The following is a 23,756-nucleotide window of genomic DNA, read 5'->3' as shown; positions in this document are numbered from 1 at the left end:
CCCACAATGTTTGGTAGCCCCTCACCCTCTGGAGAAGGTTTTCAGGAGTATAAGTGGGTGTGGGAGAAGGAGGGAAAGAGAAATATCTGTTGCATAAGCTGCCTTCTGCTTGTGCAACACCGGGATTTCACTCTAATTGTTTTGCTAAGTGGGGTCACTTCATTGGTCTTGCTGTTGCACTCACTTCACTGACTGGCCAAAGTTCTCTACAATTCCCTCTCTGAACAGATTGCTCTATAAATCTCTAGTATTCCATCCACCTCTCTCAGTATCCTCCATATTTTGGACACCAAAGGGCACCAGTATCAAATCAATAAAATGGTTTCTGTAAATGCTGCTGAATATCCCTTAGTAAAGTATGAATGCTTCTTTACAAAACATTTAACATACATTAGGCTTTTCAAAGCTTTTGTTGTTGCTGATATGGGGAAAAGATGCACAGATTTATTTGAGAAATTGATAGATGCATTGACTACTATATGGTCATGTCCACATTTGCCTGTAGTTGCATTTCCTGTCATTTTGTTCCCGATTGCTGCATTTTTGTTCTGGAGCTATTCTTTATGCAATCCCTACTGTAAAACTAGAATCAGTTTGGAAAGAACTGGGGAGAAAATTACTCTCAAGCACATATTTTCATGCAAAAATGCATATTGATATTGCTTTCTGATTTTTTTGTCTCCAAAAAATTAGTAGCCTTTTATATATGGTGTTATATTTATGAAATCTATAAAATATTGGCACTTGGATACTTAATGTTATTGCCTTCAAACTAATCCAGAAGGTTATAATTTGGGGTTTTTTAAGCAGCCTTTCAAAGTCAAATTTTAAAATATTCTTAAAAGTTGAATCTGTGATATATTGCTTAATCATGCCAATTAATGGTGATTATAGTGAACTGTAGAGCTTGGATTTAGTATAGTGGCAAAACTGGCAATAAGCAACTGATCATCATGTCACCTACTCAGGATAGTCAATTTCTGGTAACTCACAGAGTCTGAAAGAAGCAGAGAATCAAATATTTGCATAGAGAATCCTCAGGATTACTGTAATAAATTTCAGCCTGCTTTTTGCTTGAAGCCAAGAAGTACAACATTATTTACTACATTACTTAGTGTTCTTTAAATGAAAAAAAACATTATTTTTCTCTATAGTTAAATTATCTTTCTTCGATTAAAAGTATACATTTGTTTTTTATTGACTAGATTTTATACAGTTCGCTACAGAGAAAAGGAAAAGAATAAGAAGTGGCTTCTTCAGCTTTGCCCAACTACAGAAACAGTGGTGGACAATCTGAAACCTAACACAGTTTATGAATTTGGAGTGAAAGACAATACAGATAACGGGATCTGGAGCAAGAGTTTCAGTCACAACGTGGCTGTCTCTAGTAAGTAATTTGTAACAGTTTCAAACTTTTACTATTTAAAGGGCCAAACTAGATGTGATGAGGCAGGCGTGCCTATTTTATGCATGTGTCTGCCCTGTTTACATATCAAGCAAGGTGGGGTCTATTCTTTACATAGAAAAGAGCATGTGGCCGAGAGGAGTGAACCCCTCTCCCATTCCTTACTTTACTGAGCTCCATTGCTTTAAGCAACTTTTCGCATAGCCTGGCTCACTTCCAGTATTGGAATTGGCCTGGGATGGGGGGCGGGGGAGGACTGCTTAAAGCAGCAGAGCAAAGTGAGGTAAGGCAGAGAAATGGATGGGTTTCATGTAAAGAACAGACCCCTTTACAAATGCTTTATATGAAAACAGGGCAGACAAATGCTCAGTTGCACTGCCAAATCCAGTGGGGGTTGGTGGCTCCAATGTCAGTGGGGCAGTGACTGCGCTCCAGGTTTCAGTCAGAACCAGTCAGAACTCGATATTTAAGGGAGCGCCTCACCCTATATATGCCTCCCTGAGAACTGAGATCTGTTGGAGGGGCCCTCCTCTGTGTCCCAGCAGTACGAGACATATGCTATGGTGGGACGTGGGAGTGGGCCTTCTCTGCTGTGGCACCCTGGTTGTGGAATGCCATCCCCTTGGAGGCCCGATTGGCGCAGACTTTGGTCTTGTTTCGGCGCCAGGTAAAAACATGGCTTTTTACCAAAGCCATTGAGAGTTAAATGCATTCCCTAGCACATTGTTTTAACTGTTTTATTGTTTTAGATTTTAACTGGTATTACTGTGTTTAATAGTTTAATATGTTTTTAGCTGTTTAAATTATTCATTGTTTTATACTGTTTAAATTTATTGTATCTGTATGCCGCCCTGAGATCTTAATGATACAGGGTGGGATAGAAATGTTTTAATAAATAAAGTAAAAAGTAAAAACTCTAAAGGAGTCATCCAAGGTGCTGTACTGGTTCTGACTGAAACCTGAAGCGGACTCACTCTCCACTGACATCGGAGCCGTCAGTCTCCATTGGCCACATCTAGCTTGGTGCTAAGTTACTGAGCGGGGGAGGGGGGAGTCTGTTTTAGTGGCACATTATGCAGTCATCCTAATTGTGAATTTCAGGACATGCACCACACTGTAGCACATATTGGGAACCAATAACACTTAGAGCTGTTTTTAAAAAGTTATTTCCCATAGATCTGATGCCACAGCACTCCTCAAAAGATTGCTCTACAGTCTCTTGTGAACCAACTTTTTTCTAAGCCATTTTTAATGTACTCTCTGAGAGTTTCAGTGAACTCACTGGCTGATTCCATGCCAGTTTTTTTTCTTAGACTTAACGCCCTTTGTAGTCAGAACACTGCAGTGCAGAGTTTTCTGTGCTGTGTTTCTTTCAGACTTGATTTGTGGTGTGGTTTGTTTGTTTTTGTGATAAAATGCAGCACCAGCCTGTCCAGTGTGGACAAAGTACTATTGAAGCTTGTCAGGGCTCCTGTGCCTTATGTAAAAGTTTCCTGTTTTCTGCTGGTTTTATTTTTCCTGTTGTTGCCCTACTATCTGTTTCTGTTCCCGTGGTGGCAGGAGTTAGGGGGCGGATAGGGGGGAGGCTCTAATCAATGGTTTCTTTGCATTACTTTTTTACACTTAATAACATTATCCCATCAATTCATCCATCCCATCCATCAATTCATACAGCACTCTTCATATTGAAAGGCTCTCTAACCAGTACCCTCCCATAGCCTCTGCAGTGCTCCGTGCTGCCCCTGATGTTTCCCTGTTTCCACCGATTCACCTGAATAAGTAAGGCTCTGAAGAGGCATATTTACTTGAACAGTCACTTCATAAATCTCAGCCACTATGATTACTTCATTTTATTTATGGCATACAAGGGTTTTTTATTCTCATTTATGAGAAATAAAATGCTTGGCGCATGCAGTGGAAAATGTTCATGTCAGTGTGGAATGTTTCCCTGTCATAAGAGAAAATAGGAAGTCCCAATGCATGTAGAATTGTAGAATGCAGCCTACTTTATATATTAAATGTTGAGCCCAGGCTCTGGGATGTTACAGTTAGATAGCAATTTACTTAACATGTACTAAACCAAAAACAGATCTGTGGGCTTAACCCCAGCCAGAGAAGCCAGCCAAGAGATGCCCAAGCATTAAGTTTATCCAAGTCTCATCAAAAGCCTGGTGCAGACAGAGTCTATGGAACTGCATGCTCCCTCCCCTAATCCTTCCCCTCTTATGGGAAAATTCAGGAGGACACAGCCTGGTAAATAAGCTATCTTCAACAAAGCCTATGGGTACACAGTGATCTTCCTCATTATAGGTTGCTAGCTTCAAGATGACAAAGAAGATTTGACAAATACGAGTTAACAAAGAAGCAGCAACACATACACTAGAGACTGAATGACATTTATGTCTCCAATCAGTCAAAACAAGAGATCCACGCATGGATATTACATCCTTTATGTACAAATGTGGTCTCCAAAGTAATCGGGATGAGTTAAAGTTTAAACTTAAATACAGGAATAGGAAAATAAATTCTTAACTGTTCGATAGCTAACAGTCATAAACATTAGGAAGTAGTTTGAAAATACCATATTGCATTTGAAAACTGTTATTTTTTCTTTGTATTAAAGAAAACAGAGTAATGTTGCCCTGTTTTTATATCAGGTAAAGCCAAAGAAAATGGACAACTCCAGAACAACTACAAAATACCACAGGTATGCAATTAAAATTTTTATTGGCTAGTATAATTAAGGTACAACTAATACATCAAATGTGGTAGATCTGATGGGTTTTTTGGGTTTTTTTTTTAAAGCACACAAATAAAATTTGGTAAGATATGCAAACAGTGTTACTAAACCTTATCAAACAAAGCCACAACTGTTTCTCCTCAAAATCAGGAGAGTATTCAATCCATAGTAATTTCATGAAAAACTGGATTTAATTGGCCTATTTGCATTTTTACATCAAATCTGTACCAGATGGCAGATGTGAATTCAGAGAACAGAGAACAATAATATTTTTCAAGATGAAACGCTTGTTTTATAATTACTTTAACCCTGCACAGTTGATACACAAATATTACCCTCTCAAAGGAGGGAACCTATATTCAATGCAAGATTACATTTGACTGTTGGTAGAAATATTGTTTGGGAGAAAGTAAATCAGATATGTTGCTTTTCTCATCTGCCAAACAATAACCAAGGTCAGACTAAAACTATGAGGATGGATTACTTTTACCATCCCTGTTTCTAAAGGACCATACTTGGCAGTAAAGGGGCCTCCATTATTTTCCTTGCTAGCATTCCATCTAGGCTCTCTGACTGCAATCTAGCATCTATTTTAGGGGCTTCCCCACACGAGCAATTTATTGCATGCTTGCAATTGGGCCACTCACTGACATTTGTGGGTCCTTTACACAATGTTGTCAACCTCCCTGACATCTACAGCACCTTCCCCTGGTAATCTCACTTTAAAAAAGAATGGAGATAATGCACTATTTAAAATTATCATGGGATATCCCCAGTGTGTAAAGTCAGCATTGCACTACAATACAGCCACTAGATGGTGAAGTTTCATTAATCCTTATGGAGCATTGCTGAGAGGGGGAGTTTTCAGTGACAAATCACATGGTCACCATTGGTCACTGTCTAAAGGAGCCCATAGTAAACGTGGAAAGACTCCAGAAGAAGAAAGCCTGGTAAGGGTGTGGGCTTTTTCCTTAATGTAGAGATGCCCTAAGTCAGTGGCAAAATTATCATTGTCATTTATTTATTATTTATATTAAATGTAAGTGAACAGCAAGATTTTTCTCTGTAAAGGACCTATACCCCCGCAATAGCTTTCCTCCTTTATTCTTTATGTAGATAATTTTATACAGGCTGTATCTTGTAAGAAACTTCTCTTCAGCCCAAAGCACTTGTGAAACTAGTATTTTGTAGTATTTTTTTGGTTATTTTGTATATAATCAAGCTGTTTGTTCATAAAAGCCATGGACTTGTGCTAAGGATAAAATATTCAAAATGCATATTAGTGGACATGTCCAGGGTTCACTCTGGGTCTTTCTATTCATGCAGATAGCACAATGAATGTAGTTAAGGGCACAATCCTATGCATGTTTAGACAGAAGAAACATCCTACAACTCCCAGCCTAGCTGCCATATTTTGTACCTGTTGAAGTTTCTGAATCTGGACTAAATATACAAGCAGCCCCAAGTACAGCACATTACAGAAATCAAAGCTAGAGGTTACCGGCACGTGCACCACCATTACCAGGTCCACATGTTCCAGGAATGGGCGTAGCTGGCATATCAGCCAAAGTTGATAACAGGCACTTCTCACTGTTGCTTCCACCTGGGGTGCCAGGAGTAGGGTTGAGTCAAGAAGCTACGAACTTGCTCCTTCAGGGGGAGTGCAACCCCATCCAGAACTGGTTGACATACTTCAATACCTGAATTAGGACCCTTCACGATGAGCACCTCTATCTTGCCTGGATTCAACTTCAGCTTGTTCTCCCTCATCCAGCCCATTACCGACTTCAGGCAGTAATTCGGAGGAGTCATACCTTCCTTGGGTAAGGATGTTAAGGAGAAATAGATGTGGGTGTCATCAGCATACTGACAACACTCAGCCCCAAACCTCCTGATGATCTCTCACAGAGTTAGTAATTGCTAAGCCAATTCTCAGGATATCCCTTAGCAAGAGAGGTAATAAATGAGGGCCAACATTATAACTTCCTTGATGTCCAGTTGGGGCAAGTTTTATAGAGTGTAAAGTGCCCTAAAATACATCTGGAGGTATTGGGATCAAACAGCCCACAGCTAGAGATTGATGAGATGCAGACACCTTGGCCACACTCTCTTTCCCTTGTTTTAGAATGGTTTTCCACAGAGATGTGTGAAGCAACAGCTGCTTAATAATTTGCCAAGATGTTGCTTTGAGCATTTGAAAGAGTAAGTCATCTGTAGTATCTGGCCTTGCAGTGTGATGAGTAGCATTGTAATAGAATCAGCAGAGTTTTGAACATTATCACATTTATTGTGGCACGAGCTTTTGGAAGTCTCCATCATATGGAAGTGTTGTAACAGTTGGCTCCCTATGCAGCTGAAACTACCCATTCTAGGTAGAGTTGTCATGCAGTATGTTTTATACAGCCACCACACCACAAATGTTCATGCCAAGCCACACAAAATCTTCTAAATGTGGTTCTGATCATGGAACCACTAAACTAGTACCTCAGCTACCAAAGGATTCCCCAATGTATCAAATATTTTGAGGATGGTTATAGTGATTTCCCAACTCTTTTGCCAGGGTTTAGGGAAATGTCATGATCACGAGCCACCTTTTATTAAAGCCAGATGCTGAATACATGTATGCTGGTCACGCTGCAGTGATTCAGTAAATTTATAATAGACTAATAAATAAAGCTTGCATTCTATAGGCATGAGTGCAAATTTTTGGCTCCTACAGTAGATCCCCCCTCCCTTATTCCACTACTGATTCAAGTAAGCAAAAAAGCACAGCCCAACATTACGTCTTATGTGTGACTTGTATTGTTTAGAACTGGCATACTGGTTTCTGATGACTGTTTAAATGTTCCATTTTCAGGGAAGCAATCCGAGTGTTATTGCATGTGTGTTGAATTACAGCTTTGTAGCTAGTGTAGAAGGATGTTAAATTGTTAACCATTTTGGAATATAGTTTAAGCCCCAACCTTTGAGGCAAAGATTAACACATGCCCCATTTTTAGGCATTTCTTGTAATCGTGGTATCTTAGACTACATGTGCACCAAATTTCAAGTTTGTAAGGGTGCAATGCTATAGGGATAGGCGGACGCCTCCAAACTTGAAGGCGACCACCTATCCAATGCAGGGCAGGAGAAGCATGGAGGGGATCATTCCCTCCGCACTTCTCCTGCCCTGCATTTGCGGCTCAACAGCCGATTTTGGCTGTCTAGCCACGGAAAGGCGGAACGGGGGAGGAGGCTGCTGGACAACACGTAGGATGTGTTGTACTGGCATTGCCACCTTCCCCTCCCCAGAACAGCCCCCGGAACACCTCGTTTTGGCCTCTCCATTCTCCTCTTCCAAGTGGGGAGCGCAGGGCCATTCCACGCTGCCTGTGAGGAAGCGCAGAAGGGGGGAAGGTCGGTTCCTGCAAAACCACATATCCTATGGCTGTCTAGCCGCTGATTAGCGGCCATAGGATTGCTCCCTAAGTTGTTTAGAAATGCCTTGAAATATTTGATACGGGAGTGAGGAAAACCTAAACACTGTGCTCATCTTCCATCATTTTACTCCCATTAATATTTACATTATTACTTTGGTTTCCAGAGGTGGAACTATTTCTAAGAAGAATTTTTTTAAAAAAAATTGTTCAAGAGGTACAATTTTATACTTTTTAGATGGATCTTAGTTTTTGCAAGGAATCTTTTAAATAAATAATAACTATTATACTATACATAAAATAACTCTTTTCATAATAATTTTGCTCTCTCTCACCCTTCTTCCAAGCCAGAAATAGCAGGTCTCCCAGAAAATAGTAAAAATACATATCAACATTTGGAATGGTTCTGGGTTGTTGTTTTTCCTCCATAAACCCAGAGCATGGAATAGGTGGAGAAAAACCTTGTCAAAAGATATATTCCATTTCCACTTGATGATGATGATTATGATGATGATTCTATTACATTTCTATACTGCCACATAACCGCTCTCTGGGCGGTTTACAGAAGTTAAAACATTAAAATACAATATACAAAGTTTAAAAACCATTTACATAAAAGCACACAGACAATATACACAAACAATATATAACTAAAAACAACTTTGAACTGTCAGTCATAACTAAAGACACATTCAGGACTGATTAAAACTCATGTACTGCCAAATGCCTGGGAAAAGAGATAGGTCATAACCTGACACCGAAAAGATAATAATGTTGGTGCCAGGCGGACCTCCTTGGGGAGATCATTCCACAGAAGGGGAGCCATCACTGAAAAGGCCCTCTCTCTCGTTGCCACCTTCTGAGCTTCCCTCAGAGGAGGCACCTGTAGGAGGACCTTAGGGGCAGAGCGTAGTGTATGGGTTGGTTCCTTTCAGGAGAAGCGTGCCATCAGGTATTGTGGTCCCAAGCTGTGTAGGGCTTTATAGGTTGAAACCAGCACCTTGAATTGAGCTCAGAAGCATATAGGGAGACAGTGCAAGCGGGCCAGAGTCGGTCTTACATGTGGAGCCTTCTAGGCCCAGTTATCAATCTGGCCACTGCATTTTGCATGAACTGCAGCTTGTGAACCATCTTCAAAGGCAGCCCCACATAGAGCATATTGCAATAATCTAGCTTGGAGGTTACCAGAGAATAGACAACTGAAGCCAGATTATCTCTGTCCAGATGGGGGTGTAGCTGGGCCACCAACCAAAGTTGGTAGAAGGCACTCCATGCCACTGAGGCCACCTGAGCCTCAAGTGACAAAGATGATTCCAGGAGGACCCCCAAGCTATGGACCTGCTCCTTCAAGAGGAGTGCATTTCCATCCAAAACAGGTTGAACACCCTCCATCCAGTCAGCAGAACCACCCTCCAACAGCATCTCTTGTCTGGATTGAGCTTCAGTTTATTAGCCCTCATCCAATCCATTGTCGCAGCGAGGCACTGATTCAGCACATCCACAGCTTCACCTGAAGAAGATGAAAAGGAGAAATAGAGCTGTGTGTCATCAACATACTGATGACAATGCATTCCAAAACTCTGGATGACCACACTCAATGGTTTCATGTAGATGTTGAACAGCATGGGTGACAAAACTGACCACTGTCGAACCCCATACTGGAGAATCAGTGCAGTGCCTCCCACTCCCAACTCGGGACAGTCGTCCCAGGAGGATACCGTGGTCGATGGTATCGAAAGCCACTGAGAGATCAAGGGGAGTCAACAAGGTCACATTCCCCCTGTCTTTCTCCCAACATAGGTAATCATAAAGCTGTTTCTGTGCCAAAACCAGGCCTGAACCCTGACTGAAATGGTTCCAGATAATTGGTCTCATCCAGGAGTGTCTGGAGCTGGCTTGCTGATACAACAGTTGTATAATCCCAAGCTGCAAGCTGGAGTCCTTGCTTGATTCTCTTACTAAGAGAGCAGGATCTTTAGACTCCTGGATTTTTCAAAGATTTGGCCAGTCAAATGGAATCCAGCATGACTAAAAAGAGATGTCAACAAGTAGATGGGATGATTCAGTAGGCATAGTTTACTTGGACTTCCAAAAGGCTTTTTACAAAGTCCCTCACCAAAGACTCCTGAGCAAATGTAGCAGTCATGAAATAAGAGGACAGGCCCTCTTATGGATCAGTAACTGGTTAAAGATCAGAAAGCAGAGAGTAGGAATAAATGACAGTTCTTGCAATGGAGGGATGTAAATGGTAGGGTCCCCCAGGGATCTATACTGGGACCTGTGATTTTTAATTCGTTCATAAATTATCTAGACTTGGGAGAGAACGGTGAGATGGTCAGGTTTGCTGATACCAAATTATTTGGGGTGGTTAAAATAAAAAGCAATAGCAAAGAGTTCAAAAACGATCTCTTCCAATTGGGAATGAGCTTTATAATGGCAAATGGAGTTCAATGTAAGCAAGTGTATGCACAATGGGACAATTTTTTTTACTAATTTCACACATATGCTGATGGGGTCTGAGCTATAGTGGCTGACCAGGAAAGGGATCTTGATGTTATGGTGCATAACTCAATGAAAAGATTGGCCTGTGTGCTGCTGCTGTAAAAAAGAAAGGGGGGAAAAGGCAAATTTCATGTTGGGGATCATTAGGAAAGGAATTGTAAATAAAATGCCTTAATGCCTTTATATAAATCTATGGTAAGACCACACTTGGAATCCTGTGTTACAGTTCTCGTTACCACACCTCAAAAAGGATATTGTAGAGCTGGAAATGGTGCAGAAAAAGGGCAACCAAAATGATTAGAGGGCTAGAGCAACTCCTTCATAAAGAAAAGTTACAATGTATGGGGCTTTGTAGTTTAAAAAAAGGCAAGGACATGGAGACATGATAGAGGTGTACACAATTATACATGGTCTGGAGAAAGTGAAAAGGGAGCTTTTTTTCTCCCTTTCTCACAACAGAAGAACCCGGGGTCATCAAATGAAACTGAATGGTGGGAGATTCAGGACAGACAAAAGGAAGCATTTCTTCACACAGTGCATAATTAAACTATGGAATTTGCTACCATAAGATGTAGTAATGGCCACCAGCTTGGATGGCTTTAAAGGGGATTAGACAAATTCACAGGGGATAAGACTGTCAATGGCTACTAGTCATGAAGGTTATATTTACCTCCAGCATTAGAGGCAGAATCTGAAAGTCAGCTACCCAGGAATATGAATGGGAGGATACTATTTTGTCCAGGTCCTGCTTGTGGGCTTCCTATAGGCTTCTTGTTGGCCACTATGGGAACAGAATGCTGGACTGGGTCAGCCTTTGATCTGATCAAACAAGGTACTTCTTATGTTCTTATACTCCTCGTCTTTAAAATGGCTGTACGTTTCTTTGGGAACTTTCCCAAAAGTCAGAAAAAAGGAAATATCATCTGCTAAAAACCATATTGCTACTTACATCTCTTTTATATTTTTGTAAACCAGGTGAAATTGGTTAACTGTTGAATCCTATACATGTCTATTAGAAGTAAGCCCCACTGAGTTCAAGTGGGCTTACTTCCAAGTAAGTGTGCATGGTAGTTGCATATTAGGCATAAAATCAGGAGTCAGTGTATCTGGTTTCTGGCACTAGTTGTATAATTGATCTTGGAATACTCAGTTCCATTTATTTCCCATTTCTCTGTCTCATATAAAGTTATGGCACAGTGATTGCAATAGTACTCTAGGTCCTTTGTTTCTCTTGTTTCTTCTCTGGAAAAGTCCCTTAACAAACCTTGCTTTAATCAGTAAAGCTGTCCATATCAGTTATGATACCTCATAATATATCCTGTATATGTGATGATCATGTTTATTTCATTTCATTTCAGAGAGCTTCAGCTATTGGGTGGTGTAGACATGAAATACATACATACATACATACATACATTTTCAGTGTCCTCTGAACATCAGTGAGATCATGATTTTGTTGTGCCATGTATTGTAGGTAGACTAGTTACACAACATAACTTGCAGCTTCGGGAGGAGTGTGATAATTTTTAGAACCAAGGCCACAAGGCGTCTAAAGCTAGGCTTGTGCACGATCCGTAGGACTGCCAAGTGTGATGTTAGATTATGTCAGAAGAACTGGCTGCCCCTTTTGGAGGAAATTAGATAAGTAAACTAAAAAGGGGAGCAGCTTCCAGCCTTTTTGTACTAAGAATCTTGAAAGAAATATTTAACTACCAGCTGAGACTCATAGAAGAGGTGGAGTAAACAATGCCAAGATTATTGCTTCTTTTGAGTAGATGTTTGGTTAATGTGTGTGTGTGTGTATGCTTATTTTCTGCTGCAACTATGCACATACCATTTTATTGTGGGGAGGGGAGTGTAGCATAAATTATTTTCTTTCCTGTACTTTCATCATTTTCTAACTTGTTATAGGACCTACTGTTTCATACCATAACTATTTAGCTTTTCTGAAAGCCTTTTTGACTTTGACCAAAGTTACTGAAATTCCAGACGTAGTAGATCAGCTGAATCACCTCTGTCCATATGTTTGTTGACCTCAAATAATTACATTAGATTCTTGTGGAATTTCTGCCAAGTTCTACTACAAGAGGCAATTTTACTCACATGCTGTACCAGAGGCTTACTATTCTAGGCTTATTTGAAATCATATTAGAAAACCTGAGGCTGAATCTACACATAGCAGTTATACCGTTATCATACCGTTATCATAACTATTGGTACACATGACATCAGTGGGCCCCAAAAGTTATGATAACGGTATGATAACGGTATAACTGCTATGTGTAGATTCCACCTGATTCTTCTGGAATTGAACCTGGCAGTGCCACCTATTTTTAAATTAAGGAGGGGTGACTCCCCACCCTGACATTTCCTGTTGTTCTATATGATGAATTATTCCTAATTGTCATTATTTTCAGTGGTATGCAGTTACCAGAATTACCACCTTCCAAATATTTTAGTCTGATGTTGGAGAAATCTGCAAGAGATTCAAATGAGTTTGAATTTCTATGAATGTGACCTGAAGATTCCACAGCAGAGCAGCTTTTTTCAAGACATATGGAGTTGCGGACTGGTTTTTCACTTGGGGGGGGGATTTGTACTAATTAGCATTAATTAATGCCAATCCGTGCAAGTGCATAAGTGCAAATTAGTGCAAATTAGCGCTAATGCAACTTAGCGCATGCACAATGAAATTCTGGTAAAAAAAAGCTGATTCCATCAATGAGTGAATGATGGAACAATCCATGAAACACAGACAAAACAGATTTAACAAAATCCATACTTCCCTACTGGTGGTATACAAGCTAATTTGGAGTGTGGTGGGGGTGGGGGGAATAATATCATAGCAATTGTGCAAATTGGTATTAGAATTCTTCTGATCTCTCTTTCAAGCTCACTTCCTATTGTTTCTAGACATGAGGCAATTGCTCAAATAAAGTAGCCCCAGTTTGATTGAGACATAAGCTCACCTCATCACTGCTGTCCCCCGACAGTTCTCCCCACTACCCCCATAAGCGTTATCTTGGGGGAGGGGTAGCAGAGAGTGTTCATGTCAATCAAAAAAGCTGCTCCAGGTTTTTTGCGTGATTGGTTGAAACACTAGAATTCATGCGTTTGGGTGAATTTGGCGCAAAGGTCAGAAGAGGGATTCTAAGTGTGTTCAGCTGAAAACACTTAGAATTTTCTCCACTTTCAGGAACCTGACTTTATCAGGATTTCTGATCATGTGGAGGAGTCTAAGCGTGGTCAGCGAATGCACTTAGAATCCCACTTTAGACCTTTGTACTGGTGCATACTGGGATGTTGGGGGTGGGACTGACATGCTCACCCTTCCTGCCCCTGCCTTTAAGTCCACATGTGTTCACCTAAATGCATAAGTAGATCTACAACCCCAGGTTATTTCCAGGATGAACAACAATCCTAATTATTTCATTTAACAATTTCTTATTAAACATCTACTCAGACATTTCTGTTTAATTGCTCTTCAGATGTATCACCTGAAGAGATGAATTTGGCTGTGCTCTCCTATGATTATAAAAGAAAATTCTGTCCTTATGTGCTCAGTTCATATCTACAATGTGTCTGATTGTCAAATCCCAGAAGAATAGCTGTGTTAGAATAGCTATGCCCTGGCATCTGATGAAGTTTAATTTTGGCTATGAAATCTCATGACGTAATATATTTGTTAGTCTTTAAGATGCCACGGGACTCTTTGTTGTTACTTATACCAGTTAACCTTAATGCAGGCATAGACATCCAAGATTTTGATATTACACGACTGGTTCCAGGTTTGAGGGGGCCCTGGGCAAAGTATCCTCTGGTGGCACCCTCCTTTGTTGGTGGGCTTGCTGGGCTTATGTGGTGGCAGCGGGCAACAGCTCTCTGAGGAGCAATCCTACCAGTGCTTGGTAGATGTGTTAACTGCCATTCAAATTTCCCACAATGCCGCAGAACAACGTCATGGCTGGGGCATTGTGGTATACCAGCTGCCAGACAGTACTTAGAGTGCGAGGTTATGAAAAACAAATTAAAGATGACACCCTGGAATGTTCTCTCAGTGTGCTTAAAACTTCAAAGTAACCATCTATCCTTCTGCCTTATCTAAAATGGGAGGTGATACTTGTGTGTGAAGTTCACATCAAAAGTTTTTTGTGGCTTGCTGATCTGCTCTTTTTATGGCCTTCCAGCATGTGACTAATACACTGACGGCTTCAGCGATCAGTGGCTGCCTTCAGCAGCCAGGGTGGGCATGTATGACATGTATTTATGAAGTAATACATTTACTTTGACACAAACAAGAGAGAGAAAATGCTGTCTAGCTAGATTAAACTGAAGCAGTAGTGCTATTTTTCCATGCAGCTCAAAGCTCTGTCTTCTTTTGGGACAAGTGAGTTTTAGACATAAAGAACTGTATTTTTGCTTTATCAAGAAAAAAGAAATAATATTATGGAATAGATCCCTATTCTTATATAATGTTTTTCCCTTCTTCAGTTTATACCAAGTGACTCAAAAGCTCGAATTCCAATTACAGTAATCAAACAAGGTAATTTGTGTGACTTCTTATGCTTGATAATCATAGAATGGAAAGCATTTCTTTGTGCATGAAAAAATTGTGTGAGTGCAGCTTCACTAGTTTTTGATAGGAAGGCTGGAACAAAGGATTATGTTATAGAATGGTGGAAAACTCCTCAGATCTCACTCCTTAAGCAAGTTCATTAGCATTATTCATTAGTGAATTCCCCTCAGATGCAAGACCAAACTTGTCCTGATCAAGTCATATAGCACAGCTTCTCATCCCTGTAGAAAAGGAAAGAATAAAGCTTAGACTGAATTCATCGTATTTTTTCAACAGTTTGGCAATAAAAGAGGAGTCCTTGTCCATATCCTGTAGGCACAAGCAGCCCAGCTTATCTCCTTTGGCTGCACAAAATAGAAGGTTTTATAGATGCATGCAAAATAATACTGTCCTGTGCATAGCAACCGTTTCACACAACTGCCTCTGTGGAGCCTCTTTGCAAACAAAGCTACCATGAATCAGTGTTCATCTATATCAGCTCTCAGTAGTTCACAGGAATTTGTGGTCCTCTTGTTAAGTAGAATTTGAAGAGAAGCTCTGTTTTATATTCAAATTTGTTATTTCTCTCCCAGTAGGGAGACTGTTTACCACTTGATCAAAAAGGGTAGCATTTTGTATGGCTAGACCATAAGAACTCAGTTTTCCATATGTCCAACAGTATTTCAGAGGCCTGGAGATCTCTTGCAGAAAACGTAAGGTTGAGTCTTAGATAGGTATACCCAGATTTAGTTGGAAGGATCTTACAACATGATTCACATCCTTGCATGCAGCTTCCTGATGGTGAGAAGTTCCAGGGAAGCGGTGCTACCTGAGTTTGGTTTCCTCTGCGAGGAGGCATCATTGGAGAGATCATGTTCCAGAAGTGTCTCCAGCTGTTTCCTAGTCATTGTGGGCCATTTTATCTGTAATTTCCCAAGCAAAATATAAGCCTGGAAACTTGGCTGCTAACCATTAAGGACCTCCACACAATTATTCGGACTCCAGCTAAGCCTCTCATGTCCATACCCAAGGTTTCTTTGCAGCAATCAGATAACAATCCCATAATAATATGTTTATTATTTTCAATGAGTCTCATCCATTCATCCAACTCACCAACACAGAAGTGCTCTGTCCTCATTCTTTCAAATAATGAAATGCATGTTAATTTATTCATTTTATTTAAATTTATGTCCCACCTTTCTGCCAAAAAGGACACCCAAAGCAGCTTGATGACACTGGCCTCCCCTACTAATCCTGGCCGTGAATCAGCCCTCTGCAATCTCCATTCATTATTTCATGCTGCTAACTACCTTTGGACAAAACAAAAAGACTTAGATGACATTGTCCATTTTAAATTCATGGCTGCCTCCTCCTTCTCCTCCATCATCTTTCTGGCCAAGCAGCGTTACTACACCATGTCAATCTGTGCCCTATCTAATAATCAACTATGTTTCTTCTCTACTTTGTATGTTCTGCTAAGTCCTATCCACCTCCTCACTTTCTGCATAGAATTCTGTCTCCTTTAATGAAAAAACTGAACTTAATTGTTTTAATCCCTCTGCCTAACAACTTCACTGTAACCCTCCTTTTGATGAACCCACCACCTCCATCAATCATTTGTTCCTCCCACTCTCCATTATCTCTTGATGGAGATGGCGACACTTATGCCTTCACTTAAGAAGCCCACGTATCTCCTTGGCACTATCCACTCTTGATACCTGGTTGTCATCTCCTCTGTCATTAGACCACTACCACATCATAAACCTGTCTGTCTCCTCTTGTTCTTTCCCTACTACATTCAAATACGCTACCATTTTTAGGGATGTACGAAAGTCACTTACCTTTCTGCGGATTATGTTCATGGTGGGGGGGGAGGCGTTCTGTCCCTCCCCCCGGAATCCTCGACCGGGGGGGAGGCGATCCGTTCCTCCCCCCTGGAATCCTCGACAGCCGGCTGTGCTCCGCGGCGGCTCCGCAGAGCAGAGCCGGTCAGGCCCAGGTCAGCCGAATGTCGAGCCGCGGAGGGCTCTGGGTAAAAACAAAAAACAAAAAAACTGCGTACACAAATGGCGGCGGCTACAGCTGCCGCCATTTGTGTTCCTTATTTTTCACCGTTTTAGCCTACGTAAATATTTATGTAGACTAAGACGGTGAAAAATAAGGAACGCATTTGCGTACACGTTTTTTTTTTAAACCCAGCCGTAATAGGCTACGTAAATCTTTACGTAGCCTATCACATCTCTGTAAAAACAACAACAACAACCACCTCCAGACTGCAAATGGCGGCGGTGGCAGCCGGTCGGAAGACCAGCTGCCACAGCCGCCGCCGCTGCCCGGAACATCCACCCCAGGTAAGTCTCATCCCGGGGGGGATCTGCGGGGTGGCGGGGGGTGGCAGGCCATTCCACCACAGATTTCGGGGGGCCGAATGCACTGGCATTCGGCCTCACCGAGATCCGTGGTGGAATTCTCTGACATCCCTAACCATTTTCCCCATCCTCAGAAACCCCTCCTTTGTCTCACTCTCTCCCTCCAGTGGCAGCTGGAGGGGCGGAACGGACCAAGGGGTGGCAGTTCAATCTTCATTTTCCCATTATCTCTAAACTTCTGACACATGCTGTTTGCCCCTGCTATTTTTCCGTTTTCTTTTCTAACCCTTATTTTCATCCCTACTAGGGATGTCAGAGAATTCTGCTAGAGATCTCAGTGAGGCCAAATGCCAGTGCATTCGGCCCCCCGAACTCCATAGCAGAACGGCCTGCCACCCCCCCCCACAGATCCCCCCCGGAACGAGACTTACCTGGGGCGGATGTTCCGGACGACGGCAGCTCCAGCGGCGGCTTCGGTGGCAGCGGCTGGTCTTCCGACCGGCCGCCGCCGCCATTTGCAGTCTTCCCCCCCCCCATTCGTGATAGGCTACATAAAGACATAGCCTATCATGTCTGGGTAAAAAAAAAAAAAAGCGCGTCCGCAAATGACGGCGGCTACAGCCGCCGCCATTTGCGTCTGTGCTAGCCAGCGGCCGGATGTCTGGCTGCTGGCGGAGCTGGCCGGCGGCTCTGCAGAATCCCCGTGGAGCGGAGCTGGCCGGCCAGGATTCCGGGGGGAGGCGCAGAGCGCCTCCCCCCCAGCGAGGATTCTGGGGGGAGGGACGGAGCGCCTCCCTCCCCCAGCGGAACCCGGCGGAGCCAGGTAAGCGGGGTTTCGTACATCCCTAATCCCTACACTCTGGCTTCTGCTGAAGCTATATTCACTAAAATCACCCATGATCTCTTTACTGTCCAATCTAAAGGTCTCAGTTCTGTCCCTTATTGACCTGTACATCTGTCTCTTTGCTAATGTAACTTGATGGCACTGTGATGATGATGATGATGATGATGATGATGATACATCTCACTGATTGGAACTGGCTTTATATTGGTATAAGTCCTGATAGTGTGAGAGAAGACTTGATTTGTAATTTTGCACCAGCTTGGGGGCAATGTAGGTAATGAGACTGTTCAAGAGCAGTCATTTCAAATACAGTTGCTCTCAGATACATGCTTATTACATGGCAACAAGCCTACTGATTTCTAAAAGTTCCATTCTTCTTTTCACAGTACTTCAAAATATCACACATCGGACACAGTCTAAAATCCCACAGAAGTCTCCTTTAGCAGGAGCAATACAAGGTGATGAAGAAGTTCATTATTCCTGATAGATGCTCTGTCTTTTACTTTCAACACTTGCCTTTTGGAGTTCTCTTTCCTTTGAATGGATATAATGAGCTGCTATGAATCTTACTTACTAGTATTGTACCTTAGAGAATGGAAAAGATACATCCTTATAGATAAAATTATCAGTAAATGTTAATGACAATCTCGCTGGTAAAATAATAATAATAATAATAATAATAATTATTATTATTATTATTATTTTGGCCACTTTTAAGGGTAAAACCCAGTCAAGGCAGCATACAGGATAAAAAACCATTAAAATATGCATACAGGTAATATATACACAATAAATACTATAAAATGCTAAATTATTATTATCGGTAAGCAGGGACAAACTTTTAGTTCAAGATTCTGACATCTCCTGCAAGCAAGTAAAAATGTTTTCCCTAAAGAAAACCTGATTAGGGCTATTGAGGTGGCCTGTTTTTAAACAATTATTTGCGAATAGTGCTATCATGAAAAAACTGAATTTTCCATGCTTACATGATAAACTAGTACCTTCACTATGATTTCTACCTCCATTTCTTCTAATTAATCTATCCCCACCACTAATCCTTTATATTAGTCTCTAACTGCAACCTTCAAATTAAACAACAACTATAAATGAATGGCTCATTTACCTTTCTATGTAGTGCACGTTATCATTCCAGAAAGTGGAATTCCACACGAACTGCCTCCTCCCTTGACACTGGATATATCTGAAAAAAAAAAGAAAACATTGGGTAAGCAGAATCAAGGTTATATTGTTCATGCAGGGATTTCAAGCTGAGCATATAGATCAGGCCTGCCCAGTTTCTGAGAAGCTGCTGGGCAGCCCACCAGCTATGTATTATGGACTGCCACATGTTTGATAATGTCTGTGATTAGTAGTGCCTGGCAAGCAGCAAATATGGAAAATATAAATATAAATATATAAAAATATAAATATACATATACTTATACATATACATATACCTATATATAGCCCATGATACTACCATATATAGCTAATGTCTTATGGTTGGCTTGCTGGTCAAAACTTATGTAGGACTAATGCAGATGTTTATTTGTCTTGAGCATGTGATTTTATTTTACAAAACAAAAATACACAGAGAGAGAGAGAGAGATTATGCATTAGCATGGAAAGATCAGGGGCTTGTGAGTCACCCATCTTCTCTAATGAGGTGGAGCTGCTATATCTCTCTAGTGGGTTCCTACAAGAAACCGAGGAAGTTCTTATCTAAGTTTTATTCAAGTGCATAAGCTGGGGCTAGCCCTTGGTTCAGGTTTTCCTGCTAGTTCTAAGGAGAGGTGAGTCATTCCTTGCCTGATTAATACAGATGAGCATGGCTGCATCTCTGTTTTGAGGCCCAGTCATGCTACAGAGGAACAGCTCCTCCTCCTCTGAGCACTTAAGCATCTCCTTAATGTAGCTCCAGAACTAAGGTTCACATATTTATTAAGTTATGTATTGCAAATGTGAAGCAGTGAGTTCAGCTTCTGAGGGCTGTTGCTTGACTCACTTCTGTCTTCATAATTTTGTCAAAATGTACATGTTTGTCTCTTAAACTCTGCTAAGACACTGTACCATTTATTGGGCATCCACACAGAGGATTCCAATAAGCTCAACATGTAGTGAGTTTATCACTTAGTGCTCACTCCACTTTTCTTGCTTTGTGTGCCACTGACAGACTAAAGAGATTTCATGAAAAACCAGATATAACCAGAAAGTGCTTCTCATCCCATTTCCATTTAAATTGGCCCCAGGGCACAAGTAACTTGCACTGATATGAAAGATGTACACAGATCTCCCATTCACTGTAATGACCCCTCAGTGCTCCCTGTGAATAACAGTAGGTGAGTGGAGGGTGGAAAACAGGATTCTGCTGAGCCTGTGAAATCCTCGCTGAATGGATGCCGCACCCATTGGGAGCGCATGCCTGTATTATGTAGATAACTTGCTTTCAAACTGTACAACAGAATTATTTTCAAAACAGGGCCAGAGACAGAAGGCAGACTTGTTGTAAATCAGTATGTTATGAGTTAATTATCCTACATTTCAAAACACATTGTGACATTATGTGGAAAAACTACTTCTTCTGCTTAGGCTCCAGAGCTGACAAGTTGCCACTTAATGAGGAATTTAAAAGTAACAATATGCAGATGAAGTCCAGTTGACTGAAATTTGTGGTCGTATGTGGTGTTCCAACTCCATTTGTTAATGCTTGCGCTGCACAATTAAACATTGTGTTTTTCATTTTCCCCATTACTATGTCTAGATGTGCTTAGCTTGTATGAAACATACTTATGATGTAGGTGTATTATCCTTGTCAAAGTTCTGATGTGGTTAGGAAGGGTTGTTCAGTTGTCTCCACTCATGAGACTAGGTGCCACAACAGTGTTTAGAGTAGTTATAGTAGTATCATTAGGAAAAAGGAAGACATGAGAACTTACTTTTCAATAATTTAAAACCTTTGCTTCTTGTCACGTTCTTTGCAGCCATCGTGGATAGTTACTTGTATTTTACAACACAAGTCCCCTGTGTTTGTTAAATCCTTCTTTTTGCCTTATATAGCTAAGAATGAAACTCAAGAATGGCCTTCAGAATCCAAGACAGCTGAAGTACGAGAAATTTCTCCACAGTCTCAGCCTGGTGATTATTTTTCTGCTTCTAGTGATTTCACAAAATAGAATTGCACTTATTTTATTCAGACAATTTTTTCCCTTAACTAACATAAAGGAGAAGAATACATTAATTCTGCAAAATATATTGATGTATACACTTTTCCCTATTTGTTTAAATGTTCTAATATTTTATTACTCTTAACATAGCTCTATATAGTGATATTCTTTTACTATGAATTAGGAACTTGAAGATTTCTGATTTGGACGTTCATATTTGAATACACCAGGCCACCCATTGATATTATATTTGTCTTCTGTAATTATTAGTCTTTAGTATATGTCAATTGCACTCCCATTCTTATAGTTTTCACTTTTATGTTATTTGTATACATTTATGAAGGAACAGGCTTCATGATAGCGGAAGTATCTTTAGGATAGTGTTTACATGAGTCATACCCAATATCTCTATCATTGTCTGGTTGTATCACTTTACGACAAGCTGCTTCTGATACAACAGTTTCCCTTTTCCCTCCTGATTTGCCAGTTTGGTTGTCCTAGCTAGACATGGATCCAGTGGTGAAGTGGAGCCAGAGCTCTCCGGGACACAGCACCAACACTTTTTGATTAGCAGGCATGCTGAAGTCATCTGCTACCTCCCTCAGAATTCCCTGTCCCTATGAGCACTGGTACAATCGTCATAGCTGTGGAGCATGGGGAGAGAATGAGAGAATGAGATTAATCCTCAAGGCTGAAATCTATGGATTGTAAATTCTCAAGCTTGGTATAACTGGGTACTGAGAATCACAATAGTGCAATCCACCAGACATGTTGGATGCAAATCCATCTACAGGTACTTTGAGGAAAGTAACTCCTTCAAACCCAAGTAAAAATGTATAGGATATATTATTAAGGGACAGACTATGAAGCAGCAAGACTGTGTTCAAGAATTTTTATCTGTGGACGAGAGAGTAAACATACTGCCAAATTCAGACTTGAATACTGGCTGACAGAGGCATAAAGAGAAACTGGCCACATTTTTTACATAATTGTATTATCTGATGTTTGGAAATTCGGAGTGCTTTTAAATCCAGCATTGCTATTCGATGTGCAGGTTTTTATAAAATGTAGTGCCTCCACCAGTTTTGGCTGGTGAATCAGCTGTGTCCTTTCTTGAGGTGAGAGAAAGAGTGTGAGAGATGGACTGGCTACAGTAATCCAAACATCTTTCAGTTTTAAAACATATACAAATAAGCTTCAAGGAATGACTGACTTATTAACTGAAGATCAAACAACATATATCATTAACTATATTGTTTCGCCCTTAACTGCTAGCTTTTATTTCAGAAATTGCCAGTGTAGGTCCCACAATCCAGATCAGAATACTCGCATGGGAGTAGGGGGTCCTTAACCCTTTGCCACCACCACTGCCGTCCCAATCCAGATCATAGCCTCTGGGCCAGCAATTTGGTGGGAATGGCGCTTTTTCCCCAATGCAATTTGTTGGTGTGGGTGGGTTGGGGGTGATCCAGATCAGGACTGCAACAATGGACAAAGGGCTAAAGACCCCTAAAGACCAGGGACCCAGTCCAGATGGCAGGCCCCATGCAATCCATTTGCTTTGGAAATAAAATCTCCCGTTGGAGCTTTTTCCACAATGAGTGTAGCTTGTCCCTCAGTTTCAGTCATTACCCTAAAAAACAAACAAAAACTATTTCATGGAATTCATTTCATTTCATGTATTATATTTCTGTACTGCCCGATAGCCGAAGCTCTCTGGGCAGTTCACAAAATAATGTGAGAGTACATATTATCAGTATTTTGTTTGTTTTGGAGCTTTGAACCTTGAAGAGGGCTAGAAGGTTCTGCCTGTTCATAAACTGTGAAATCACTATAGTGATTGTACTTTTGAAATTATGGTCAGCCTAGCAGTCCAGTTTGTTGTATATCTAAATAAATAAACAAACATGATTCAACCAGAACATTTAACTCTCAATCTGGTGACATTCTAATATACTGTCATGTGCCTTTATGCTCACAATATTTGGTTGGCTGTCAGAGTGTGTACAATTGGATGATAATATTAGAATCTCTTTTTAAGAGAACATTTTCACAATTTTCTTATGTGTCTGAAGCACCTAATATATACCATTCCATGATTATTTGATTCATGTTCCATTTCTACCAACTCAGAACATTTCTACTTTTCTCTTTACAGTACATTCTGTATTTCTTAACATTTACTGATATTTCCTCACTCCTTTAATTTGCTCTATGAAATTACTCTAACCACTAGTGAATTGTTCTCTTGTACAAAATCCCAGCTGATCAGTGGAATGTTTTCCGGAGACAGTAGGACTGGCTACTGTTAACTACAAACCCTTCTCTGTGTTCAAGGAGAAATTGCTTTAGCACAAAGTGCTGTGTTTTATAAAGAGTTGTACATGTCTTTTCTAGGTTTTACCATCTAAAGTTTACTAATGTCTAATAGGGACCTTATATCCTGAAACCAAGTTTGTTCTGTTCTATACAGCTACCTTAATCTTCTTGACCTAACTCGATTTTCCCAAGATATTCTGTACTAACGGTTATGCTACCCTTTTTTCTTTTCTTTTTTTACCATGCAGCTATGACTGAACTAGAATGGGAAAGCAGTAAACCTACAGCTCCCAGTGTCTTAGAAGAACCAGAGAGCTCTCCAGGTAAGAGATACCCTCCTGTGCGTTAATTTTAAAATAATGCTGAGCAAATAACATGTACTGTACTTGTTGAGGTACTGATGGAATGCCATCGTTAATATTTTTCAGGATATTTGGTTTCT

The 23,756-nt window shown here is 40.8% G+C and overlaps 1 protein-coding gene across 1 annotated transcript in view; it reads left to right on the top strand.

Moving 5' to 3' along the window:
• Positions 1-23,756, top strand: part of ABI3BP (ABI family member 3 binding protein) — a 213,764-nt gene that overhangs the window by 72,031 nt on the left and 117,977 nt on the right. The window contains exons 5-11 of the mRNA XM_084843209.1: positions 1,206-1,387; positions 4,063-4,112; positions 14,555-14,606; positions 18,218-18,289; positions 18,967-19,056; positions 20,889-20,966; positions 23,563-23,637. Coding sequence (XP_084699335.1) covers positions 1,206-1,387; positions 4,063-4,112; positions 14,555-14,606; positions 18,218-18,289; positions 18,967-19,056; positions 20,889-20,966; positions 23,563-23,637 — 599 coding nt within the window. The remainder of the gene's footprint in view (positions 1-1,205; positions 1,388-4,062; positions 4,113-14,554; positions 14,607-18,217; positions 18,290-18,966; positions 19,057-20,888; positions 20,967-23,562; positions 23,638-23,756) is intronic.

Source organism: Heloderma suspectum, chromosome 3 (assembly GCF_057233095.1).
Source record: "Heloderma suspectum isolate Gila_16-S chromosome 3, 16-S_ref, whole genome shotgun sequence".
NCBI classification, from domain to species: domain Eukaryota; kingdom Metazoa; phylum Chordata; class Lepidosauria; order Squamata; family Helodermatidae; genus Heloderma; species Heloderma suspectum.
Note: the sequence above shows the minus strand (reverse complement) of the source record. Positions and strands in the feature narration are given on the sequence as shown.